The sequence below is a fragment of the Typopeltis vanoorti genome, chromosome 2 (genome assembly GCF_054136105.1).
Source record: "Typopeltis vanoorti isolate ZY-2024b chromosome 2, IOZ_Tvanoo_1.0, whole genome shotgun sequence".
In the NCBI taxonomy this organism is placed as follows: domain Eukaryota; kingdom Metazoa; phylum Arthropoda; class Arachnida; order Uropygi; family Thelyphonidae; genus Typopeltis; species Typopeltis vanoorti.
In genome coordinates, this window is record NC_143550.1 from 70,127,605 (window position 1) to 70,149,840 (window position 22,236).

The 22,236-nt window shown below is 35.4% G+C and overlaps 1 protein-coding gene across 1 annotated transcript in view; it reads left to right on the forward strand.

The window, feature by feature from the left end:
* Positions 1–22,236, forward strand: part of LOC150109149 (transient receptor potential cation channel subfamily A member 1 homolog) — a 475,501-nt gene that overhangs the window by 140,719 nt on the left and 312,546 nt on the right. Inside the window, exons 9-10 of the mRNA XM_090411752.1 lie at positions 14,037–14,220; positions 20,339–20,446. Coding sequence (XP_090267878.1) covers positions 14,037–14,220; positions 20,339–20,446 — 292 coding nt within the window. The remainder of the gene's footprint in view (positions 1–14,036; positions 14,221–20,338; positions 20,447–22,236) is intronic.

Here is a 22,236-nt window from a genome sequence, read left to right on the forward strand (position 1 = left end):
TAACCTCTTAGCAAACAAGTTAGTGCTATAAAGGACTGGGCCAGTAAGCTGTCATGAATGCTATCCAGAATGGTTTTATTATAGTTACTATAAATTATTTGCATTTTTCCTTCAAGAAATGAAAAGATAGATAAATTTCTTTATTTATGCAATAAATGCATGCATTTGTATATCATTACATAAACAAATCACTGCATCCTTATGAAAGATATACTGCCAACATATGCATCTTTGGTGTCATGATAACTCTCTACCATTTGAACCTATAAAGTTCCTTTATCTCAGTCCTTTATAGTTATCCAATAATCATATTTTACTCTGAAAAAATCATTCTGCAACTAAGCATTCAGTCTGTAATATTGACTGAAATAAGTCAAATTGAGAGAGTGATGTCTTCACACAGGCTCATAATATAAGAGTATCTAAGGGATTTGAAATAAAAAGTAATCGCCATCTAATTACATGTTATATAACATGTAAGGGAAGTTTTACAGAGTTTAAAGTTGAGTAGCTTTCAGTTAAAAACTATACACTCAAATTTACAAATCCTTTTGGAGAAAAAGTGACAGTTTAAAAGAAGAAACCAAACATTGAAGACTCATTGGCAAATTTGTTTTCTACAAGTGAGAGAAAAACTGTAAAATGTAAGAAAGCTAAGCTATGTGTAAAAGCAGTTGAACTGAAATCTTGAGCAGATTTAAGGTGATAGGGTTTTTTCATCATGTATACAAGCAAATCAATCTGAGAACACTATAAAGTAACAGACAAAAGTACTGTTAGTGGACAGTATATGGTGTAGTATATAGATTGTGGATAGTGATGTAGTAGTCTAGATTGTGAAAGATTAAGTAATGTAGACTATGGGTTATGAAATGTGGGCACTCCTGAAATAAGTCCTTGGAGGTGTCGTAATATATATCACAACAGTGCCAACATTTTCCAGAAGCCATTGAAGATACAAATGTGGGGGAAAAGTGCTGTGAAAGGAATTAGCAATTATAAAATTATATAAAATTTTACTAATGACAAATATATTCTGTATGTCATAAGTACATTTTATCAATCCCGTATATGAAAGGTACAAGAACCTATAGTACATCAGTACCATATGTGAAGTTCAGGTTTGAGCTGGAAAAGAAGAAATTGATTGACATTTTTTTAAAGAGGTGGAGGTTGTAGTTGTTGGGGATCACTTCATGAGGAAGGCTATTCCAGAGGATCAGAGGTAGATGGAATTATTATTACGAAACATCTAAAGGGAGTCCAAAGACTCATCGAGAGGAGGCATCTACTATACAACTCTCCATCTCCGCTAACCGCAACTACCTTCATCATCTACACCAATGGCATCTACTGCTGACAACCACTACTGGTATTTTTACAGACAATCACAAACATCCATGCCCACATCGGGATTCGAACCCGCAACCTTTTGGCTGGAGAGCAGATATACTAACCACTCAGCCAACCAGGCCAGCTATGGAATAAATGAAGCTAGCTGAGTGGGTGAAAAAAGTGTCTTGAGGAAAACCACCAGGAAAAGAATACCTGGTGGTTTGCAGTTGGACCAAAAAGCGATGTTAGGCAAATGTTGTTCTTGATTTGAGGAACCCCAGAAGAAAATGGAGGAATGAGAGTTCTAATTCACTGGAAGCATTATCCATGGAATTACCTGTACAAAAGATGCAGAGCTGAAAACAGTGTATCTTTGAGATAGTGGTTTAAGTGAGCCAATGACGATCATCTCTCAACTGAATTACTCTCATCTGAATAGCATCAAGAAGTTTTAGGTACTCCCACTCTAAACATGTGAACAGCAGATGGGTGGATTTGGAGAGAGTTACCTGAGTGGATGAAAAAAGTGTCTTGAGTGGAAAAGAATACCTGGTGTTGTAGTGGCTGAGGTAGCTATTGATATGATGTGTTTATGCCAATAGAAGCTGGAAGTAAATGTCAGTCCAAGGAGTGAGATCCAATGATCTGTATATTATTGTAGGTTAAGGGTAGATATGCTGAGATCTCTTTTGTCGGGAAAAGAGGCAAGACTGCATTTTGATAGCATTGAAGGTTATTGACCAGGTTACCCTTGTCCCACTGAGGGATGGTGTGGAGGTTACTCTTTAAGGTACTGGTTGCAGATGATCTTGAAGCTTGGGATATTTGTGTACTGCATGGTTTATCAACTGAGTAGAAAAAGTTTGGTGTATTTTCATCAGCAAGCTGTTGTTAGGATTATTGGTGATTAAGAACGGATTATTTATGTACATAGGAGAAAGAGGATAGGCTGGAATAGCCCCTCTTTGGCACTCCTTCATTGGTTGAAAAACTCAAAGAAAGGGTGTATTCTGCCACGACATGCACTTAACAACCTGAAAGCAAGCTGGCCACTTAGTTAGAGAGGATGGAAGGTAAATGAAGGATAGCAGATTACTGGGCAGGCCACTATACTAAACGTGATCAGATGCTCCGGAAATGTCAAGAGCAAAAGCACATTATTTCAAACCTTTCCATGGTATATGTCCAGTGGTGGTTGATGTAAGTTAAGAGATCAGCCATGGATCTAGAATAGCAGAATTCATTTTTGTAGTCATCATCTATTAACTGGGGCATCTAGTAGCAGAGGAGTGAACATATGGCATTATTGGCAGGAACATGGAAAATGGTGTTAGCATTCAAGAATGAATAGGACTACTCTAATGTGATATAGTCACTTAAACAGAATGGATGAAGAAATGTTAAAAGGTGTTTGGTGGCAGGAAGAAGATTCAGAGGAGGGACAAGATTTATGGGAGTATGCAGTTAATGATACCTTATTCATAATAGTGCTTTATGGTATAAATAGCACCAGAAGAACAACATAAATAAATAATTTATTGTACTATATTTAATAATTTATTAAATATAGTACTAACATTTTGCTGAATTTCAAACCAGCATTTTCAGAGCAGAAATTGCAGTTGTACTAAATGACACTCATTAGGTTATTGTAGAAACAATTCATATTGTGACAAAAGGAACTAATTGCTTATCGATATGACCTCTAGAGACAAGAAAAAATAAAGTTAATTCTGAGATTTGAGCTAAATGTGGTGTTAGAATGACTGTCTCCCATATCTTTGACAAATTAATGCATCCATACTTATCGATGTTAGGGAATTGCCTCATATCTGATGCTTATTCTGAAAATCTCTAAAGGATCAGCCACATCCTCTTGCACATCCCAGAATGTATAAAATTCCGCGCACTTGCAACTTAGCCTGCTTTGGACACACCAATTGATCCATCCACATTAAAGAGCATAAGAGCTTCATTTGTGTTTTTTGTATGGCAAGTCAGATCACTGAAAAGTATAAAGAATTTAGATTCCTTATGGTAATGTATTTCATAGTCTGTTCAAAGTTTTTGATTGTATTCAGCATGCGAAATTGTGGGAGGTAATGAAAATAATGGGTTTTCCTCAACACATTATCAGGTTGATAGCTAACTTCTACAATGAGCAAGAAGCCACGCTAAGAACAGGTTTTGGATTAACTGATTGCTTCAGGTTAGGCAAGGATGCCTACTTTCTCCTCACCTGTTTAGTATCTATACTGACAACATGTGTGTAGTATTGGATGAGCTTAGGACATAAATTAGGATAGATGGCAGATGCATTAGTAATCTGAGATAAGCTGATGATGCAGTACTCCCTTGTAATGACAGGGAAGAACATTAACTTGGTCAAGTACAAATCCTTGGCAAAGTTAATGAGATAAGTAAGAACAGAGGACTTTAACTCAATTCTAACAAAGACAAAGATTATGGTTCTTGAAGGAAATATAGACAGGGAATCTCCTGAGAAATAAGTGTACCATAACAGAGAAAGAATTGTGGAAGTCAGAAAATTTGGGTACTTGCGATTGATTACTAATGTGAAGAATTGCTGTTCAGAAGAAGAATTGGGAATGAGGAAAACAACAGTCAGAGACATGTCTAAAATCTGGATGGATCTGTCACCACAAGAAGAAAGTTGAAGATTTTGGATGCAGCTATTTTTCCAACAGCGACTTATGGATGTGAGACTTGGAACCTAAAGAAGTTGGATAGTAAAAGGATAGCTGCTTTTGAGATCTGGTGTTACAGAAGGCTGTTGAAGATATCATATACTGAAAGATGGGCAAATGGATGGATACTAGAAAGTAATGGTAGAATTTTAAAGCTCCTTAAAGATATTGACAGAAGAAAGTTAAATACTTTGGAAGAATGGAAGGAGGACTGCTCAAAATACTAATAGAAGGTAAAGTTTCTGGCAAAAGAAGTAGTAGTTGACCCTTAGTGAGATGGATGGATGGTCTATCTGGAGTGACTAGTCTTCAGAGAATTGAAGTCTCCAGAAAAACACAACAGAACCACCACTTGGCGAGGATTGGTTTGGCACATCACCGAGGAAAGGAATGACCTTACGGCATCTGATGATATCCAATGAATTGATGGATGGATGAAGTCAGGATGACTGTAGGCAAAACGATGCATTGGATACTCCTTCACAGTTTTAAATGGAAGAAAACAACTGTGTTGCATAGAAATTGCTGTAGGTCTGAGAGACCACTGTTATATAGGTATGAAACACTTCCCTAACCTCAATTAGTATGCCTGCATTAATTTGCCTAAGTTATGGAACAGACATTTAAAGATCCACATTTAGCGTGAATCTCAGAATTAACTTTAGTTTTAATCTGGTAAGTAGAGGTCATCTTGATATTTCATTATTTTTATTTCATTTTCACTTTCTCACAGGTGTTTGGCTTTTTCTTGGTTGTTCACTGCCGACTTTCCATTATAAATTCATTGGAGGCTCATTGGAAAACTCTGAAGAAAACATTGATTGATTCAGCTAGTGAGGCATGGAAGGCAAAGTTGTCTGCATGGATAAAAAAATAAGAATGGCATGGGAGTCACGTAAAGATCAAAACCATATATGACTAAGAGGAGACCTCTGCATTGCCTTTAAGGAATACAGAGAGCCACCTGGGGCTTCTGACCCAATGTCCTGTCTTCACCTTCACGTGATGTGCCCTGTTAGTAGGTGTCCACTGGGTACTGAAAGAATGAGTTTAGGATTTAGCCAACTAAATTCTACTCTTTGTTGGTTTAAATCACAAACAGTATGATAGTACAGCATGATGAGATTACATGCTGGCTGGGGAGTCGCCTGGTTAAACAAGGCCCCCTTCTGTTTTTATCAGAGAACCAGGGCAAGAAGAACAAACCCAACATCAGAAGAACCGAAGACAGAACAACTGTCAGTATAAAGAGTATTAGTGGAAAGGAAATTGAGCTTGTAGAAGAACTGCAAAAAATACCACGTGGATAATTGGCATCACTGAAACAAACACAAAAATAGGTGAGATCTTACTAAATAATAAGTATAGAATGCTAGGAAAGGAAGTAGTAGCAATAGCATTCAGATATCATTTAAGCACCTTTTCAAAGATTCTCTTGCATTGATGTTATCCTTCCCATTCAGTAACTGATACCACAGAACCAAAGATAGTATTCTCCTGAGTTTGTTGCAATTTTCAGATTTGTAGTTCAGCATGTAACCTGTACCAATTGGAACATCCATGCAGTTAAGTACTTCCCAGGTTCGTATAGCAGTCACCAACTTGGCCAAGTGGTTAACTTACCTGCTCTTCAAGAAACCAACAGGTGTCGTGGGTTCAACTCCCACTCTATGGACCTGAATGTTTGTGGTTGTCTCTAAATGGGAGATGAATTTCATCTTTCAGTGTGAAACCACCTCCCTGCTTATTGGAGGCCTGAAGTGGCTTGCAAAAGTTCCGTATTTAGTCTCCAGAGTAGGATTATCGGACTGTGTAGAAATAAATAAAAAATTACAAAAAATATATATAAAATTGATTATAAAAAAAAAAAAAGCTAAAAAAAATCCTTAGCTCACTCATGGTACAAATGAACTATAGATTTAATAACCTTTCATGGGTGGGAATCGCACATAAACTGGTGGCAAAAACAGTCACATTCTTAAATGAGACCCCCCCCCCCCTTTCTGTTACTGTGAAGGGGTCTCAGTTAAGAATGAGTTTTCTTTGATTCTCAATCAATGATCACTCATGTAGTACTCATCAGGGTAATTTGTTGATGCAATTTATTATTCCTTGCAATAGATACTCCAGGTCAGTAGCAATACCCACCATATATTTCATTCACCAGATAGCCTCAAATTGACCTACATGGTGCATTATTACTATTATTGGTTTCACTAGTTTCTGTGTTATTTTGACCAAAATCATCTAATATAATTAGTACCCTGTCCTGTCCTTCTGACAAATACTCTTTACACTCAGTTCCACTAACTATAGCCAGGTTTCACTAATGCCAGGGCATTAGTGAAACCCGGCTAAAATCTTAGGGTAAAACATATTCATCAAGCAATTAACTATCCCTTTGTTCCTGATGCTCTGTAATTTGTATTGACACAACAAGTTACTGCCTGACTTTTTCATATACTTGCATCTGTAGTCTTCTTGAACCAAACTGAATAACTTTTTCTTTCCTGCACGCATGCAATCTACCCATTAACCATATTCATAATCATGCATAAATTAACATTCATATCATTACCACCTTTGCTTGCCTTAACTGAACTTAACTGCATTGTCATTGTTCTTCCCATGATCTAGTTTCCCTGATGTCTGCATTAGATATCACCATAGTAAATTTCTCCAGACTTCTGATGCTAGATCCATTCAAGTGCAGACCATCCCTTTTATACAAGTCTTTTCTGCTATCATCATACTCACTCCACATATCTAAAACTCACAGCTGTTTTTAATACACACCCTGCACTTTGAAATCATATACTATCACAGCCATTCTTAACTCACTACATATTATTATTATGTAACATCTCCAGGGAGTCCAAAGCCTCATCGAAGGAGGGTATCCACCTACAACTTTCTGTTTCCACCAACTGCAACCACCTTCATCATCTACACCAATGCCATCTACTGCAAACTACCACCACTAGTCTTTTAACAGACAATCACACACATCCATTGAATTCCGCCATGCCCATGGCGAGATTCAAACCCACAGCCTTTTGGCTAGAGTGGATACACTAACTACTCGGCCAACCAGGCTGGAAATATCTCAGCAATAGACTAACAAAATCACTCTCTCGCTCTTCGGTCTCATTTCTTCCAATAATTCTTTTATATTCCCTCTCACACACATTGTATATATATATCGCTATTTAAATCATTAGTTGCTTCAACTACAACCATCACTTTTGCTTTTCTTTTTTTTTCCTTCTTTGATTCATTTGGTATATCCTTAATTTTTACTCTTTAGAAGCTCAGAGTAGTGACTGTCAAAAAATGCAAAGTTAAGAGGTGAATTGCTCCAGGGAGTCAGGGACATATTGAGGTATACTACACACACACACACCAGCTATCATACTTATTCTTGAATTCATTCACACTGCTTGCACATCTCACATCCAATGGCAATCCATTCCAATCACACACCACCCTATGAGAGAAAAAATCTAGCCCTTACCCCCCCCATCTTAGCAGAATTCATCGTCAGCTTCCAAGAATGTCTGCTTTTCCTTTCTCCACATTATGGATGGTGAGGAAAGTTTATACGTCTCAATCATATCATCCCCCTCTTTCTCCTGTTTGCTAGTGTCTACAGTTTATAAATTCTCAATCTCTTCATAATTAGTATTCCATCCTGATATCATTTTTAACACTCTCCTTTGCACTCTTTTCACTGTATCAGAATCACAATGGAAATCAGGAGACCAGACCTGTATATAATAGTCCAAGTGAGATCTTATCAAGGCCTTGTAAAGAGGCAAAATGATATCCTTATGTTTACATGTTAAAGTTTTTATTACTACTACTTACTACTACTTGACACCTCCAGGGAGTCCAAAGACTCATCAAGGGAGAGCATCTACTCTACAATTCTATCTCTACCAGCACAATCAACCAACTACAATGAACCACAACTACACCAAACCCATCTACCACCATCACTACCACTATTATTTTCACAGACAATCACAAGCATTCAAGCCCACAGCAGGATCCGAACCCACGGCCTTTTGGCTGGAGAGCAGATACACTAACCACTCGGCCAACCTGGCCAGTCTCGTTTCTTTTTTTTTTTTTTTTTTTGTTTCATCATTGCAGTTATCTTTTGAGTTGTATTTGCAACCTTCTACATGGCCCCTGAACTTCAACTTGCTATCTACTAACACTCCAAGATTTTTAGCCTGATCAATTTTTCTAGCATAATCCCAGTAATATAATATGACGTTGGATATCTAATCACACCAAAGTGCGTGACTTTACATTTACTGGCATCCATTTTCTCATGCCTACAATTCCAGCCTATTCAAATCATTTTGCAAGGACTAAATATCAGCAACATTCGTGATTACCCTGTCTATCTTTGCATCTTCAGCAAATAGCTGTCTGTCGCCTGTCAAATCCTTCCCAATGTCATTAATATAGAGATTGAATAACAGTGAACCAAGGACTGATCCTTGTGAGACACCACTGGTTACCTTAAATTTTGCAGACTCACATCCCTCGTATACCACTTTTTGATATCTATTAGTCAGCCATCCTCTTAACCATTTTAATATTTAAAAATTTTAAAAAGCCTTAGCAAAATCTAATAGTATTTTGTGTCCATTGTCCATTCCCCTTGTCTAGTTCAATGGTAACATTATTATTGAATGTGAGCAAGTTGCTAAAACATGACCTTCCCTTAGTAAATCTATGCTGTTCATTGCAAAGTAGAAATTCACTGTCAACCCATTTCTGAATATGAGCCCTAACCAATTTTTCCAAAATCTTCACCACCACTCCTGAGATGCTTATTGGTCTATAGTTGGATACATCAGTCTTTGCATCACCCTTGTTCAATGGAATTACCATACATTCTTTCCATTCCTGCAGAATCTTTCCTGTTCTGAGACTCAAATTATATAGCCTGGTGAAAGGAATAGCCAGTTCAGCTGAACACTCTTTTAGCACCTGTGCTGATCAGTCCCTATTGCTTCCTGTTCTGAGACTCAAATTATATAGCCTGGTGAAAGGAATAGCCAGTTCAGCTGAACACTCTTTTAGCACCTGTGCTGATCAGTCCCTATTGCTGATTTCTTATTCAGTGTGTGCAACATCTCTAATACCTCCTCTTCATGCACCTGAGTTTCTTCACAAGAAGTAGCATTGAACTAAATGTTGCATAAATTGATAGCTTTTAACAAAATGAGCACGCATTAATTGAACAACCTCTTCTGCATCTGTCACCCTCACACCATCTGCATTTAGAACTATTCTTTTGTTATTATTTTATGATTTACTTTATCTCTGTAAAGATATTGTTTTTATTCTCCAAGTGTTTATTAATTACACAAGGGTTCAATTCCGATTGGTGCAGTGACTTTTAACTCTATTTTTTTTAGAATCCAGAAAAGACTCCAGACCAAATAGAAAAAATGTATACATTTAAATGAAACTAAAACAACATATATATATAAATTTTTTTTTTAATAAAATTACATAAATAACTACAAAATTAACTGGATCTAAGCTTTCTAAAATAAATCTAAACTTTAGAAATTTTCTTATCCAAAAAATATTAAAATCATTCATTCTCTGACTCATTCTATTATTGGATTGTTTGACATATACTTAATCACATCTACCAGACTAAACACCTTGTTTTCACAATAACAAAAATGTTCATCAGAGTCAGTTCCTTTGTCAGGCTCTTTCTGGAAATATAAAATTTTCTTCTTCTTTTCCATGGGATCCTTTTTTATCTCCCTTATGTAGCATAAAATATTATTCCTCCTGTCTCACTGAAATATAAATATGCTTACCTCTTGCAGTTCTATTTGATGCACAATTTACTAATTTTAGTACCTGAGAAAGAAGTTTCTTCTACTAATTCATAAGCAACATATCTAAGTTGAGCTCTTCATGTTAAGCCACTTTACAGTTTCAAATTTCACCAATTGCTTTTTCCATAGTAATCTGGTGTCCTTAAGACAGAAAATTAAACTTTCTATTCAGCATTTCCTTGAACATTCAATTAGAACATGGACTGCAATATCTTCTTTTATTTACTAAATACTTGTTGACAGTCTCAACTTCTCTAGTTTAAAGACTCAGTTTAAAGACCAAGAGCTCTAAGGGCTTTACAAAGAACAATTTACCTGTACATTGGCTTTCGAATAAAAAAGCGTGGGTTACTCGTTCAATTTTCGAAGACTGGTTTAAAACTTGTTTTCGCCCTGAAGTTAAAAGCTATTGTAAAAAGAATTCCTTTAAAAAATTTTCTTTTATTAGACAATGCGCCAGGCCATCCAACTCTATTGACTGACTTACATGAAAATGTCAAGATTCATTTTTTCCCTCCAAACGCAACATCAATTCTACAGCCGATGGATCAAGGTGTTATCTCCACTTTCAAGGCTTACTATTTAAGACGAACTTTTGCTCAAGCTATTAAAGCTGCAGCAGAAGAAGATTCTAGGACTTTGAGTGAATTTTGGAAGAAATTTAACATAAAAGATGCCATTCAAAATATTTATGAATCTTGGCAAGATGTGACTCAAAGCAACACGAGAGCCATATGGCATAATATCTTGCTGCATTGTTCAAAGGACTTTGTTGCTTTTGTAACACAGAAATCTCAACAGAAATTGTGCAGATGGGCAAATATCTTGGTTTTACAAGTTTCGATTGTAACAGCGTGAACGAATATATTGATTCTCATTCAAATGATCTGGATGATGAAACCCTTTAGGAGTTGGAACAACAACGAGCCTATGAAGCAGAAGAAGACGAAGATGACCCCACTGATGTCATGGTTGAAGAATTTTCCTTTGCTGACCTTTCAACTTTTGTGAGAAAAATTGATGAAGCTTCCGACTTTCTCATAAATGCCGACCCGAATTTGGAAAGAAGCATCAAAGTGAGACAAAGTCTCAATAATGCCATCAAATGCTACAGAGATCTAGTACTTGAAGAGACAAAGAAGACAAGGATGGTTCAACGAACACTAAAAGACTACTTTAGTAAAAAGTAAATTACTTACGCTAATATTGAAGCAATATTTGTTTTGTTTTCTACAACTTTTATATCAGATTAAAAGGATTTTATTTGTTATTCAGTTAATAAAAAATAATTTTTTTTTCATTTTTAAAGATTTTTATTATTCTAAATTTTTGTAATAAACAAATTAAATTGAAAACTTTTATAAATAGACCTTGAACAACGCGGTTTTGCATAGCGCGGACTCTTTTTGGAACCAATTAACCGCGCTATACAAGGTATTCCTGTATATTAAGTCAACAAAATATTAATTCAGGAATATATTGAATGAGACATAAAAACATTTTATTTATATCTATCTATCTATCTATATATATATATATATATATATATATATATATATATAAATCACTTCCACATGTGAAAGAGTGGAGTATAAAGTATCTGTAGTAAATCATCAATGCCACGTACGGGCAGGTGGGGGGAGCAAGAGAAATATAATCTGTTGATATTCTTTTTGAAGAACTGGAAGCTGTAACCTGAAATAAGGTGAATGGGAGTGACAGGGTCGGTGAGTCAGCAGTTTAACTATAAAAAGATGTCGAGCAGTTGTTGCATGTATTTCTGTAGGTTTAGCAGAAATGGGTGTGGAGGAAGTATGATAGAGGCTAGTTCTGCTGAACACCACCCAGTGACATATCTGTAGAAGAGGGAGAGTGCAGAAACTATGTCTCTGAGACAGTGACCGGAGAGAGAGAGAGAGAGAGAGAGAGATGCAAGTTTTTAAGCCAAGAATACTATAGCAGTGATGGTTATGCCATGAAAGGCAAGAAGTAAGTGCCAGTTCACAAAATAAGATCTCATCTTGATTATTATTATGCTGAACGTTATCAAAGGTAAGTGTGGATCAGCTGAAGTCTGTTTGTCAGAAAGCCAAAATTGTGTTTTGGAAGTATTAACTTCCAATACACAGTTTGGAAACATCTTTAATTTGAAATATGGAGATCGGTGTTAAAGGCACTGATAGTAGATGATCTTGAAGCATGATGTTTGAATACTGCAAGGTTATCATAGGAGTAGAAGGAATGAAGAGTATTGCCTTCAGGGAAAAAAAAAACTATAGGTTTGAGATCAGTGAGAAAATATGATTTATGTATGAGATAAGGAAAAGGATGAGTGAAATAACAGAGCCTCAAGGAACACCTGCATTAACAGGAAAATCAAGTTGGAAATTTGTTGAGAAGTGTTCAGTGCCAAATCCTATCAAATGCCTTGGATATGTCACATGCAAAGAAGATGAAGTTTCTCCAGATTTTTCCATGGCACATATCCAGAGGTGGGTAATGTAAGCGAGGAAATGTACTATGGATCTTGAAATGGCAGGATCTATATTGATGCTCACTGATTATTTGACAGTTTCCAGATGTTGAAGAAGTTGACTACTGATGACCTTCTCTGAGCAGTAGGTCAATAATTTAATGATAAACATTTGTTTCATTTTTTTTTGGAATCAGTTGTTTGTATGCGGTTGAAATATACAACTGATATCTCATCTCTATACTATATTATACTGTCAGCATGATGTGCAGCAGATGACCTGAGCTTTATGTAATGTAGAGATGATAAAAGGCAGGCATTAGTTCAGGAATCGCTTGAGTAGAATTGGTATGATACTATCATTTGCTTACTGCCGGCACAAAGGTTAAAGATCTGAACTATGCTATTTATAAGGAAAATGAAAAGAATTCTGAGGCATTCATATTAGTTATAACTAGTGACTTAAAATTTGGATTATTTATTAAATTAGAAGAGAATGCTTTAACTCATTTTCTCTAGATGTATTTATTATGCCTACATTCTATTGAAGAATGCATGGTCAGAATAATGTCATGTCATGTTTAGCGAATGTGAATCAGAGGTTGTAAAATATTATAATGCAGTACAATAAATTTAGTTTAATCCTTTATCCAAGTGTAAGCTAACAAAGTTTGCACCTGAAAATATCTTCAGGGCTGGGGCAAGATGGTACATCTGTAGGCAACTCTTAACAAAGGTGGACCAAGCTCTCATCACTCCTTGTCTCAGTATCTCCCACAATGCAAAGCATATCTCCTTGCAGATATGTATGATGCTATGCATTAAGGGAAGAGCCACTACCTAGACCGGTTTTGACCTTTATTGAGGTCTCGTCAGTGGGAGGCAGACCCAGTCCTGAAGGCTACAGATGTATCACCTTGCCCCAGTCCTGAAAATATTTTCAGGTGCAAACTTTGTTTGCTTACACTTGGATAAAGGATTAAACTAAATTTATTATAGTCTAACCAAGTGCAAAATAAACTTCCAACATTTTTCTCTAAATCCAGAGTAATTTAATAATAAGGTGGTACACTGGTTGGCAACTCATATAGGTAAATATGACCTCTCCATTGCTTCTGCCTTAATATCACCACTTCTGGGTCTACCTCCCACTGACGAGACCTCAATAAAGGTCGAAACCGGTCTGGGTATTGGCCCTTCCCTTAATGCATAGCATCATACATGTCTGCAAGGAGATGTGCTTTGCATTGTGGGAGATGTACTGAGACAAGGAGTGATGAGAGCTTGGTCCATCTCTGCTACAAGTTGCGTATGGATGTACCACCTTGCCCCAGTTCTGAAGATATTTTCAGGTGTAAACTTCATTTGCTTACACTTGGATAAAGGATTAAACTAAATTTATTATAGTCTAAATAAATTTAGTGCAAAATAAACTTCAAACTATAATGCAGTTTATTAGTGTCTGTGTGTGTGTGTGTGTTAAGTTTTGAATTAATAGTGGAGGTAATAACATTTTTAAAAAAAACTTTCTTTTGCAAATCACTGAATACTCATTCTTATGTAAGTAGTGATTATCTAGATAACTGTTAATGTTGTTACAGTAGTGCTTATAAACTTAAGAAAAATCTGTTGTTATTTCAGTGGAGCCATTGTGGACTGCCGTGATAATGATCATTTTACACCACTTTTGAATGCAGCTTGTGAAGGTCATATTGAAGCTACTGAATGTCTTCTTGCTGCTCATGCAGATACTGAAGCTGTTGATAAAAATGATAAAACTGTGTTATACTGGGCTGCACAAGAAAATCATCCTAGTGCTTTAAAGGTATATATGGCATGTTTTGTTAATGTACTGAAGTTATATATGTATTCTTCCATGCATAGAACACATGCACAAAAAGGTGGTGGGTGGAGATAAACCATATATAGTATTGCTGAACATCAGGTTTATATGTCTTGAAATGTTCCCATAATTATACTGTTGTTTTGTTCTTCTTGCCATATCATTATAGTAATGTTTGATGCCTAGGAAAAGTCCTTTGTTTCTTCTTACAGTTAGTATAAAGGCATTTCTAGGCTGAAAATGAGAATAAATGACTTTCATGAACTATTACCTACTATGTATTCTGCTGTAGAATAGTGTGAATATTTTGTCCAGCTATCAGTTTGTAGTCACATTAGCAGATGGTTGTATCCCCAGCTAGAAATAGCATTGCTTGTGGCACTCACTTGCTTAATCATAGACATCTGATCCTTGATTCTGAGTAATTCTTAGCTTATTTTGTTTTATTTTACCTTACCTAGGGCTTCTAAGCAAGGTCCACTCCATAGTAGTGGTGGAATCCAGCATAAGCACAAGTCCATATCCACTTGTACTTTAACAAGTTTAATTTACATTTGATATCTAAGTTTCTAGCAATCCGTTGTGCTTTAGAGACATGGGAGAAGAAAACTTAGTGGGTCAGAGATATACTGTTGAATTGTTATTATGTGACTTGTCTAATAAAATGGCTAATCCAGCAAGGCTCTGGAACCAAGGGTGCTGAAAAATCAGTGGTGTAGCTGCATATACTTGTCATGTGTTACATATTATTATTATTATTATATGTTCATATGGATGTTGTCAAAACAAGATTCAAGGAAAAATATTTTTTTATATAAGAAATAAGACAGGATTGCATTTTCTAGCAATGAAGTTAACAAAGGCTGTTCTAACTCTGAGAGTGATTTGGAAATGAGATTAGAGTTTTGAATTGTTGCAGTAGATATTTTAAAATTTTTGGTGATTTATGTAGTGCAATAATGGTCATTTGAGAAGAGCAATGTATTGTCATCATCAGAACCCTTTACTGGATTTACAGCTAACTGGAGATGATTATCGATATATGGAAAAACTGAGAATAGGTGAAAGAACAGAAATTTGTGATACCCCTGCATTAGTTTCAGAGTTTGAAAGAGGTCACATATTGCATGTGATGGCAGATAGAACTTTATCCTCTGCAACATAGGACATCTGTCTTAGGTTGATACAAAGCCCTATTTGGCGTATTAAGACAGCTACATCTTATTGGGCACAATGTTTCTCTTTCTTCTGACCCATGCAATATGTGACCAATAAAAAAGCTGTCAGCCTACTTGCATGAGTCAGAAGAAAGAGAAGCATTGTGCCCAATCAGATGTAGCTATCTTAATAGGCCTTCGTACCAAACGCAGACAGATGTCTTATGTTGCAAAGATATCAAGAGCCATCACTTAAGTTTCTTTGTGCATTTCCATGGTTCATGAGCTGAGATAAAAACAAAGATGAGACATATTGTGGGTTAACAGCAGTAGAATCATATCAACAGTTGTGCAAGGTATCCCATAAGTTAGCATCATCATAGGTCACATATTACATGTGATGGCAGATAGAGCGTTATCCTCTGGAGTAGTCCATTAAATTCAGCAGTGACCTCTACAACTTCTGAGTAAAATTATTATGATCCCTTCTTCTTTGCTCAGAATTATGGCCTACAGAAATAGAAAAATAGGAATTATGGTTTATACAGGGTGTCCCAAAATTCACGCAAGAAGTAATTTTGATAGAAAACACAGGTTTTTAATTAAAAATTGTAATTTCTTATTGATTCATAAAGTATGCAGTATAGGGTTATGCATGGAATAGCATATCGGGTAAATGGCCTCCATGGCTTTGCTGGCACATACGCGCTTTTTTTGTCGAAATTTTCCATGACTGTTTTGTATAAATGTGGCTGAATTTCATTGATACAGCACTCAGTTTCCTCCTTCAAGGCGTGGGTGGTCGTGGACTTGTTGGCATAAACCTTAGACTTCAAAAAACCCCAAAGAAAAAAGTCCAATGCCGTTAAGTCACATGATCTGGGCAGCCAATTCTGATCACCAAAACGGGAAATTACACGACCAGGAAATGACTCATGCAGTAATTGAATTGTTTCTCGGGCTGTATGGCATGTGGCACCATCTTGTTGAAACCACATGTCGTCCACATCCATATCTTGCAATTTAGGCACAAAAAACTGGATTATCATGTCGCGATAGTGAGCACCATTAACTGTTATTGCCTTACCAGCCGCTTTTTCGAAGAAGAATGGACCGATGATGTCTCCAGCCCAAAATCCGCACCAAATAGTGACACGTTGTGGATGCATTTGTTTCTCAACAATCACTCGTGGATTTTCTGAACCCCAAATGCGACAATTTTGTCGATTGACGAAGCCATCAAAATGAAAATGAGCCTCATCACTGAAGATGATTTTGTTCGAAAAATAAGCATCCACTTGTTGTTGTTCCATAATCCATTCAATGAACTCTCTTCGCTGTGTGTGGTCAGTACGCTTCAGTTCTTGAGTCAATTGAACTTTATAAGCATAAAGATGCAAATCTTTCGTGAGAATACGCTGTAGAGAGCTTCTCAAAATGCCCAATTCAAGACCACGGTGCCGAATTGATGTTCCTGGACTCTCAGCAACACTCTCACGAACTGCTTCGATGTTTTCTGTTGAACAACTTGTTGAAGGATGGTCAGAGTGTATAAGATCACTAATTGATCCAGTTTCCTTGAATTTTTTAATTAATCTTTTCACAGTTGATGAAGTTAAATCACTATTCCGACCATATTTTGTATGAAAATTGTGAACCGTAGCTACCAAACCTTCATTATTTTTAAAATATTGCTCAACAATGAAAATGTGTTGTTCTTTCGTGTAGCGCTCCTTTTTAATAACCCTGAACTGTCAGCTGTCACACTGTCTTTTTTTTCTCGTTGGCAACATTTTACCGCACAAATAACACTAAAGTTAAATCTTGCGTGAATTTTGGGACACCCTATAAAAATATGAATTATAGTTTGTAGAAATATGACAATATAAACTTTTTTATTATTATGCTAGACTTATGGGATACCCTATATATTAGGCTGAAAGATTTTCAGATAACAGGAGTTGCATATTCATGGATTTCTTCATTACATTAGAAAGAATGGAAGTTAAAGCAAATTAGTTGATAGTTTGATGTTAAAAGATTGGTTGCCATTCTTTGGAATAAGTGGAATGCTTATGAATTTCGGTGCTGCAGGATATATACCAATAGAATAAGACAGTTTAAAAATACAACGAAAATCAGAAATGAACTTTGGAGCGCAAACCTTCAGTTTGTTTCAAGAAATGTCATCCGGACCAGGAGACTTTTAGAATCTGGTTTTTACAAGATTTTTCTAATCACTGTCTTATGAGAAATCCAAAACAGCATTAATAATTGTTAGTTTCTAATACACTGTATCATTTACTAAGATTATCAATGAAAAATGGAACAATAGAGAAAGATGGAACAATTTCGTAACAGAACTAGAAAAGGACTTATTTAAGCCACAACCCAAAACCTATAAAGTAATAAAATACATGAACAAAGAAATAAAAGAAAAGATAAAAATACAAACAATCGATTTAGAAAAATGGGTGACCTATTTCCAAAATCTCTGGGCAGATGATAACAATGAATTAAAATTTTATAAGACAAAGAATGACCTAATAGAAAATATCACAATGTTAGAACTGAAAAATATAATAAAGAAAATGAAAAATAGGATAACGCCAGGAGAAGACAATATAAATATAGAACTATACAAAAATGCAGGTGAAAAATTTAATGAAAGACATGAAATTTTTTAATATGGTTTGGATGTCTGGAAAAACCCCTAACTCTTAGAAAAAAGCACTGGTTATCCCAATCTATGAAAAAGGAAATAAAGACAATTGCAATAATTATAGAGGAAGAATTAGCCTGCTGAATACAGGATATAAAATATATGCAGGAATATTAAAAGAGAGAAACTCAGCAGCATTGTAGAAAACAAATTACTAGAACAACAAAATGGTTTCCGAAAAGGCCAATCCTGCATAGATCCAATTTTTACTTTAAAATTATTAATAGAAAAGAGAAGAGAATTTCAGAAAGAAACACACGTGGCCTTTATTGATTATGAAAAAGCCTTTGACAAAATTAATAGACAAAAATTGTTTAAAATATTAACCGATTTAAACATACCAAACCAACTTTTACAATCTATTCAAGAAATATATACAGGAAATAAAATAGCAGTTAAATTAGAACACACCTCAGAATGGAAAGATATATCAAGAGGAGTACGACAAGGATGTACCCTCTCACCTCTGCTTTTCAATATATATATAAATGAAATATTAACAATCTGGAAACAACATAACCCATTTGGTATACAAATGACCCTGCAAATGAAGATAGATACACTACTATTTGCAGATGATCAAATAGTATTAGCTACATCAGAAGATGACTTACAAAGATCATTAAATGATATCTCAAAGCAATATAATATGACAATATCCAAAGAAAAAACAAAAATAATGGCATTCAAAGGAGAAAACCCAATAAGAAGTAAAATAGTGATAGATAATAAAATACTAGAACAAGCAAGCACTTTCAGATACTTGGAATGTGATCTATCATACGAAGAAGAAAAAGACATAGACACTAAAATATCAAACTTAAATATATTATTTATTATGCCATTTACATTTGTCAATGTAACTGGCATAATAAATAATATATTTAAGCCCTCCCTGGTACAAAAACACACTAGAATCAGACTATATAATGTCTTGTCGAAACCAACTCTACTATACGGAAGCGAAACATGGACCATGAAAAGGAAAGATGAAAAACGAATTCAAACAGCAGAAATGAAGTTCCTCAGAAAAACAGCTGGATATACCAAGTGGGACCACAAAACAAATGAAGAAATCTTACAATCCCTGAAAATAAAATCAATTATTTACTACATAAGACAGTATAAACAAAAATGGCTAGAACATTTAAATCGAATGGACAATAGCAGACTTCCAAAAATATTATACAGATACAAAATAAGTGGAAAAGAAGAATCGGAAGACCAAAAAAGAGATGGCATGAGACCGGAACAGGCCACATGGCCTAAATTCCATGTTAGGAAGAAGAAGATCAATGAAAAAATAATTGTAAAAGTACGATCTAAAAGATTGTCTTTTGGTAACAGTGCAATAGAGTCATCCATATGCAAAGAGTTGACCTATCCAGGGATTTCTTTCCTTTGCAAGGGGGGGGGGTGGGTTCAGAATAAAGACTGTGATTTGCACTTTATTTTTGATATAAATTTCACCTACAAAAGAGTGTAACCTATAGTACATTATGAGTATCATAAATGATAGAGAAAGCTATTCTTCTTACTCCAAGAGTGATAAAGACAGCAGATTAATCTGTAATGGATCAGAAAGATCTTTTAGCTGGAGAAAGTTAAAAAAAGCAGATTCCAATTGGATACTTTCTGACATAGTATATCAAGATGAGCATATGTAAATGCTCACTCTAACATACTATGCCACCCTTGAGGTGAAAGAAGTCAAAGAGTATGTAATTGGGAAAGCTGAGATGAATAGTGCTTGAAGTTGAGTTTCTGTTTGGAAACTTTATAAAACTTCATAGAAGTTTTATAAAGTTTTCATGCGACTGCATGGTCCACAGTGGTTATTAATAGCATTTGATTTTTGCATTTTGTCCTTCCATAATCTGTGTTCTTGCATCATAATCTGACTAGTTTCAGATTATGATGCAAGAACAACTGAAGTTGAAAATTAGACTGCATTATTTTAATTAATCCTCACTTTACAAATCCCATGGATTGTTATAGTAAAAGGTTTACCATAATAATATTCTTCTAGAATAATATCAATGCTATGGGACTTGCTGGACATATGTTATAGTATTTGGTATAGTGAGAGCTGACATTATTCAATTATATGATGCAGTGTCTAAATTCTTTGCCATTCGAAGCTCATATTCTTTTCACTTCTAAAATAAAAAAATTATATTTTATTACTGCTTCTATTTTATTGTCTATGTAATTATTTTAGACCCTTCTTGAATATAAGGATGTTCACTTACTAATTAATAGAAGTGATCGTTATGACAATAGTCCACTGCATGTTGCAGCCTTAAAAGGATATACAAGAATTATAAAGGTGAGTGATTATATCTTAATATCATTAAAGTTTTATCGCTTATAATTGAAAAAAAATTTTAACTACTTTAATTTGAAATAATCAAAGAGAAGACCTGGCTGGGCTTCTTCCAAAATTTATGGCAGGATAGTAACGAATCTAAAACTGACATCATGCTTACCACTAACTATACATGGAATAAATAACATTACAAGAAATCCAACAAGCAATACAGCAAAGCAAATCAGGAAAATCCCCTGGAGAAGATAAATAAAAAGAACTTATAAATTATACAGGCATCCTATCCATCAAATGACTTTTAAAATTATTTAGCAAAATCTGGCAGCAAGGAAAAATCCCAGAAAGTTGGAATAAAGCAATTATTAGCCTAATATATAAAAAAAAATGTGATAAGTGAAAATTACAGAAGAATAAGTTTTAAATACTGGTTATAATTATATGCACAAATTTTAACTTCAAAACTTAAATCATATGTAGAAGATAAACTTTGCGAATGCATTTTTGGAAATTATGGAGCCAACTACTGTGTTTGAATAAAAACTTTAGTTTAATATTACTAAAATTTACAATTCGACGTTTCGACCTTTATGTCAAGATCATCTTCTGGAGCATACAAATATACTCAAGAAACAAGCTATACTACAATCAGACTGGTTCGTTAAAGACACTGACCAACCGCTACCACAATTGTTGGCCTGATCTCTGGTGAAAAAAAAAAATAATAAAAATAAAAATAAATAAATAAATAAAAAATTATACATCAACGCTAGAGTCCTATTATTTGTGTTGTCTACTATATACATATATTAACATCATTCCAGCCAGTTGGAGTGGAATGGTTTCTAATCCTAGCGGATTGGCTAGAGTCCTGACTTATGTTGAATCTTTCATATTAGGTTGGCTGAATGTGTGCCATCCAGATCCTTGGAATTTTCATACCATCTTTATTGTTGATATTTGGGTGGTTTATCAGGATTTCGCAGGATTCTTTAAATTTTCTTTCGTACCATGTTTTTGTGCAGTGTAAGTAGCAGGTGCTTTTCCAGTTGATTTGGTGTAAGGTGTTAAGTGCATGGCCTGAGAGGCATGCTTCACCATAATGGTTATATTTAATGTGTCTAATGTGTTCTTTCTTGCGTATTGGGATTGTCCGTCCTGTTTCACCAATGTACGGTAAGTTACATGTGCAGCGGATGCAATAGACTCCAGGATGTGCTAATGGGAGGAGAGGATCCTTAGAGGAGCTGAATATGGTTTTAAGTTTAGTGGGTGGTTTAAAGGTGGCATTGAGGTTATAATGTTGTAGGATTCTGTTGATTTTTTCTGATAACCCTTTAATGTATGGGATGGCTATGGTTTTGCTGTAATCTAGATTCGTTTTTGTTGTGGTTTTATAGAGTATTTTATTGACAGTATTTTTGTTATAGCCATTATTTATGAATGTGTCACTAATGATTTTTAGTTCTTGTTTCAGGGCTTGCTGGTTAGAGCAAATAGTTGTGGCTCTGTTTTTAAGGGTGTTAATGACTCCATATTTTTGTGCTGAGTGGTGGTATGAATTCGCATGTATGTATTGGCCCGTGTGTGTCGGTTTTTGGTACACCATGAAGGATAGACTGCCTGAAGGAAGACGTGTGACTAGTGTGTCTAGGAATGGGAGCGAATTTTGGTTTTTGATTTCGATGGTAAATTGTATGCGTTCGTGTTGTTTGTTTAGGTGGCTGAGGAATGTGTTTAGCATTTGTCGCCCGTGCGGCCAGATCGCGAACACGTCGTCAACGTATCTGAGC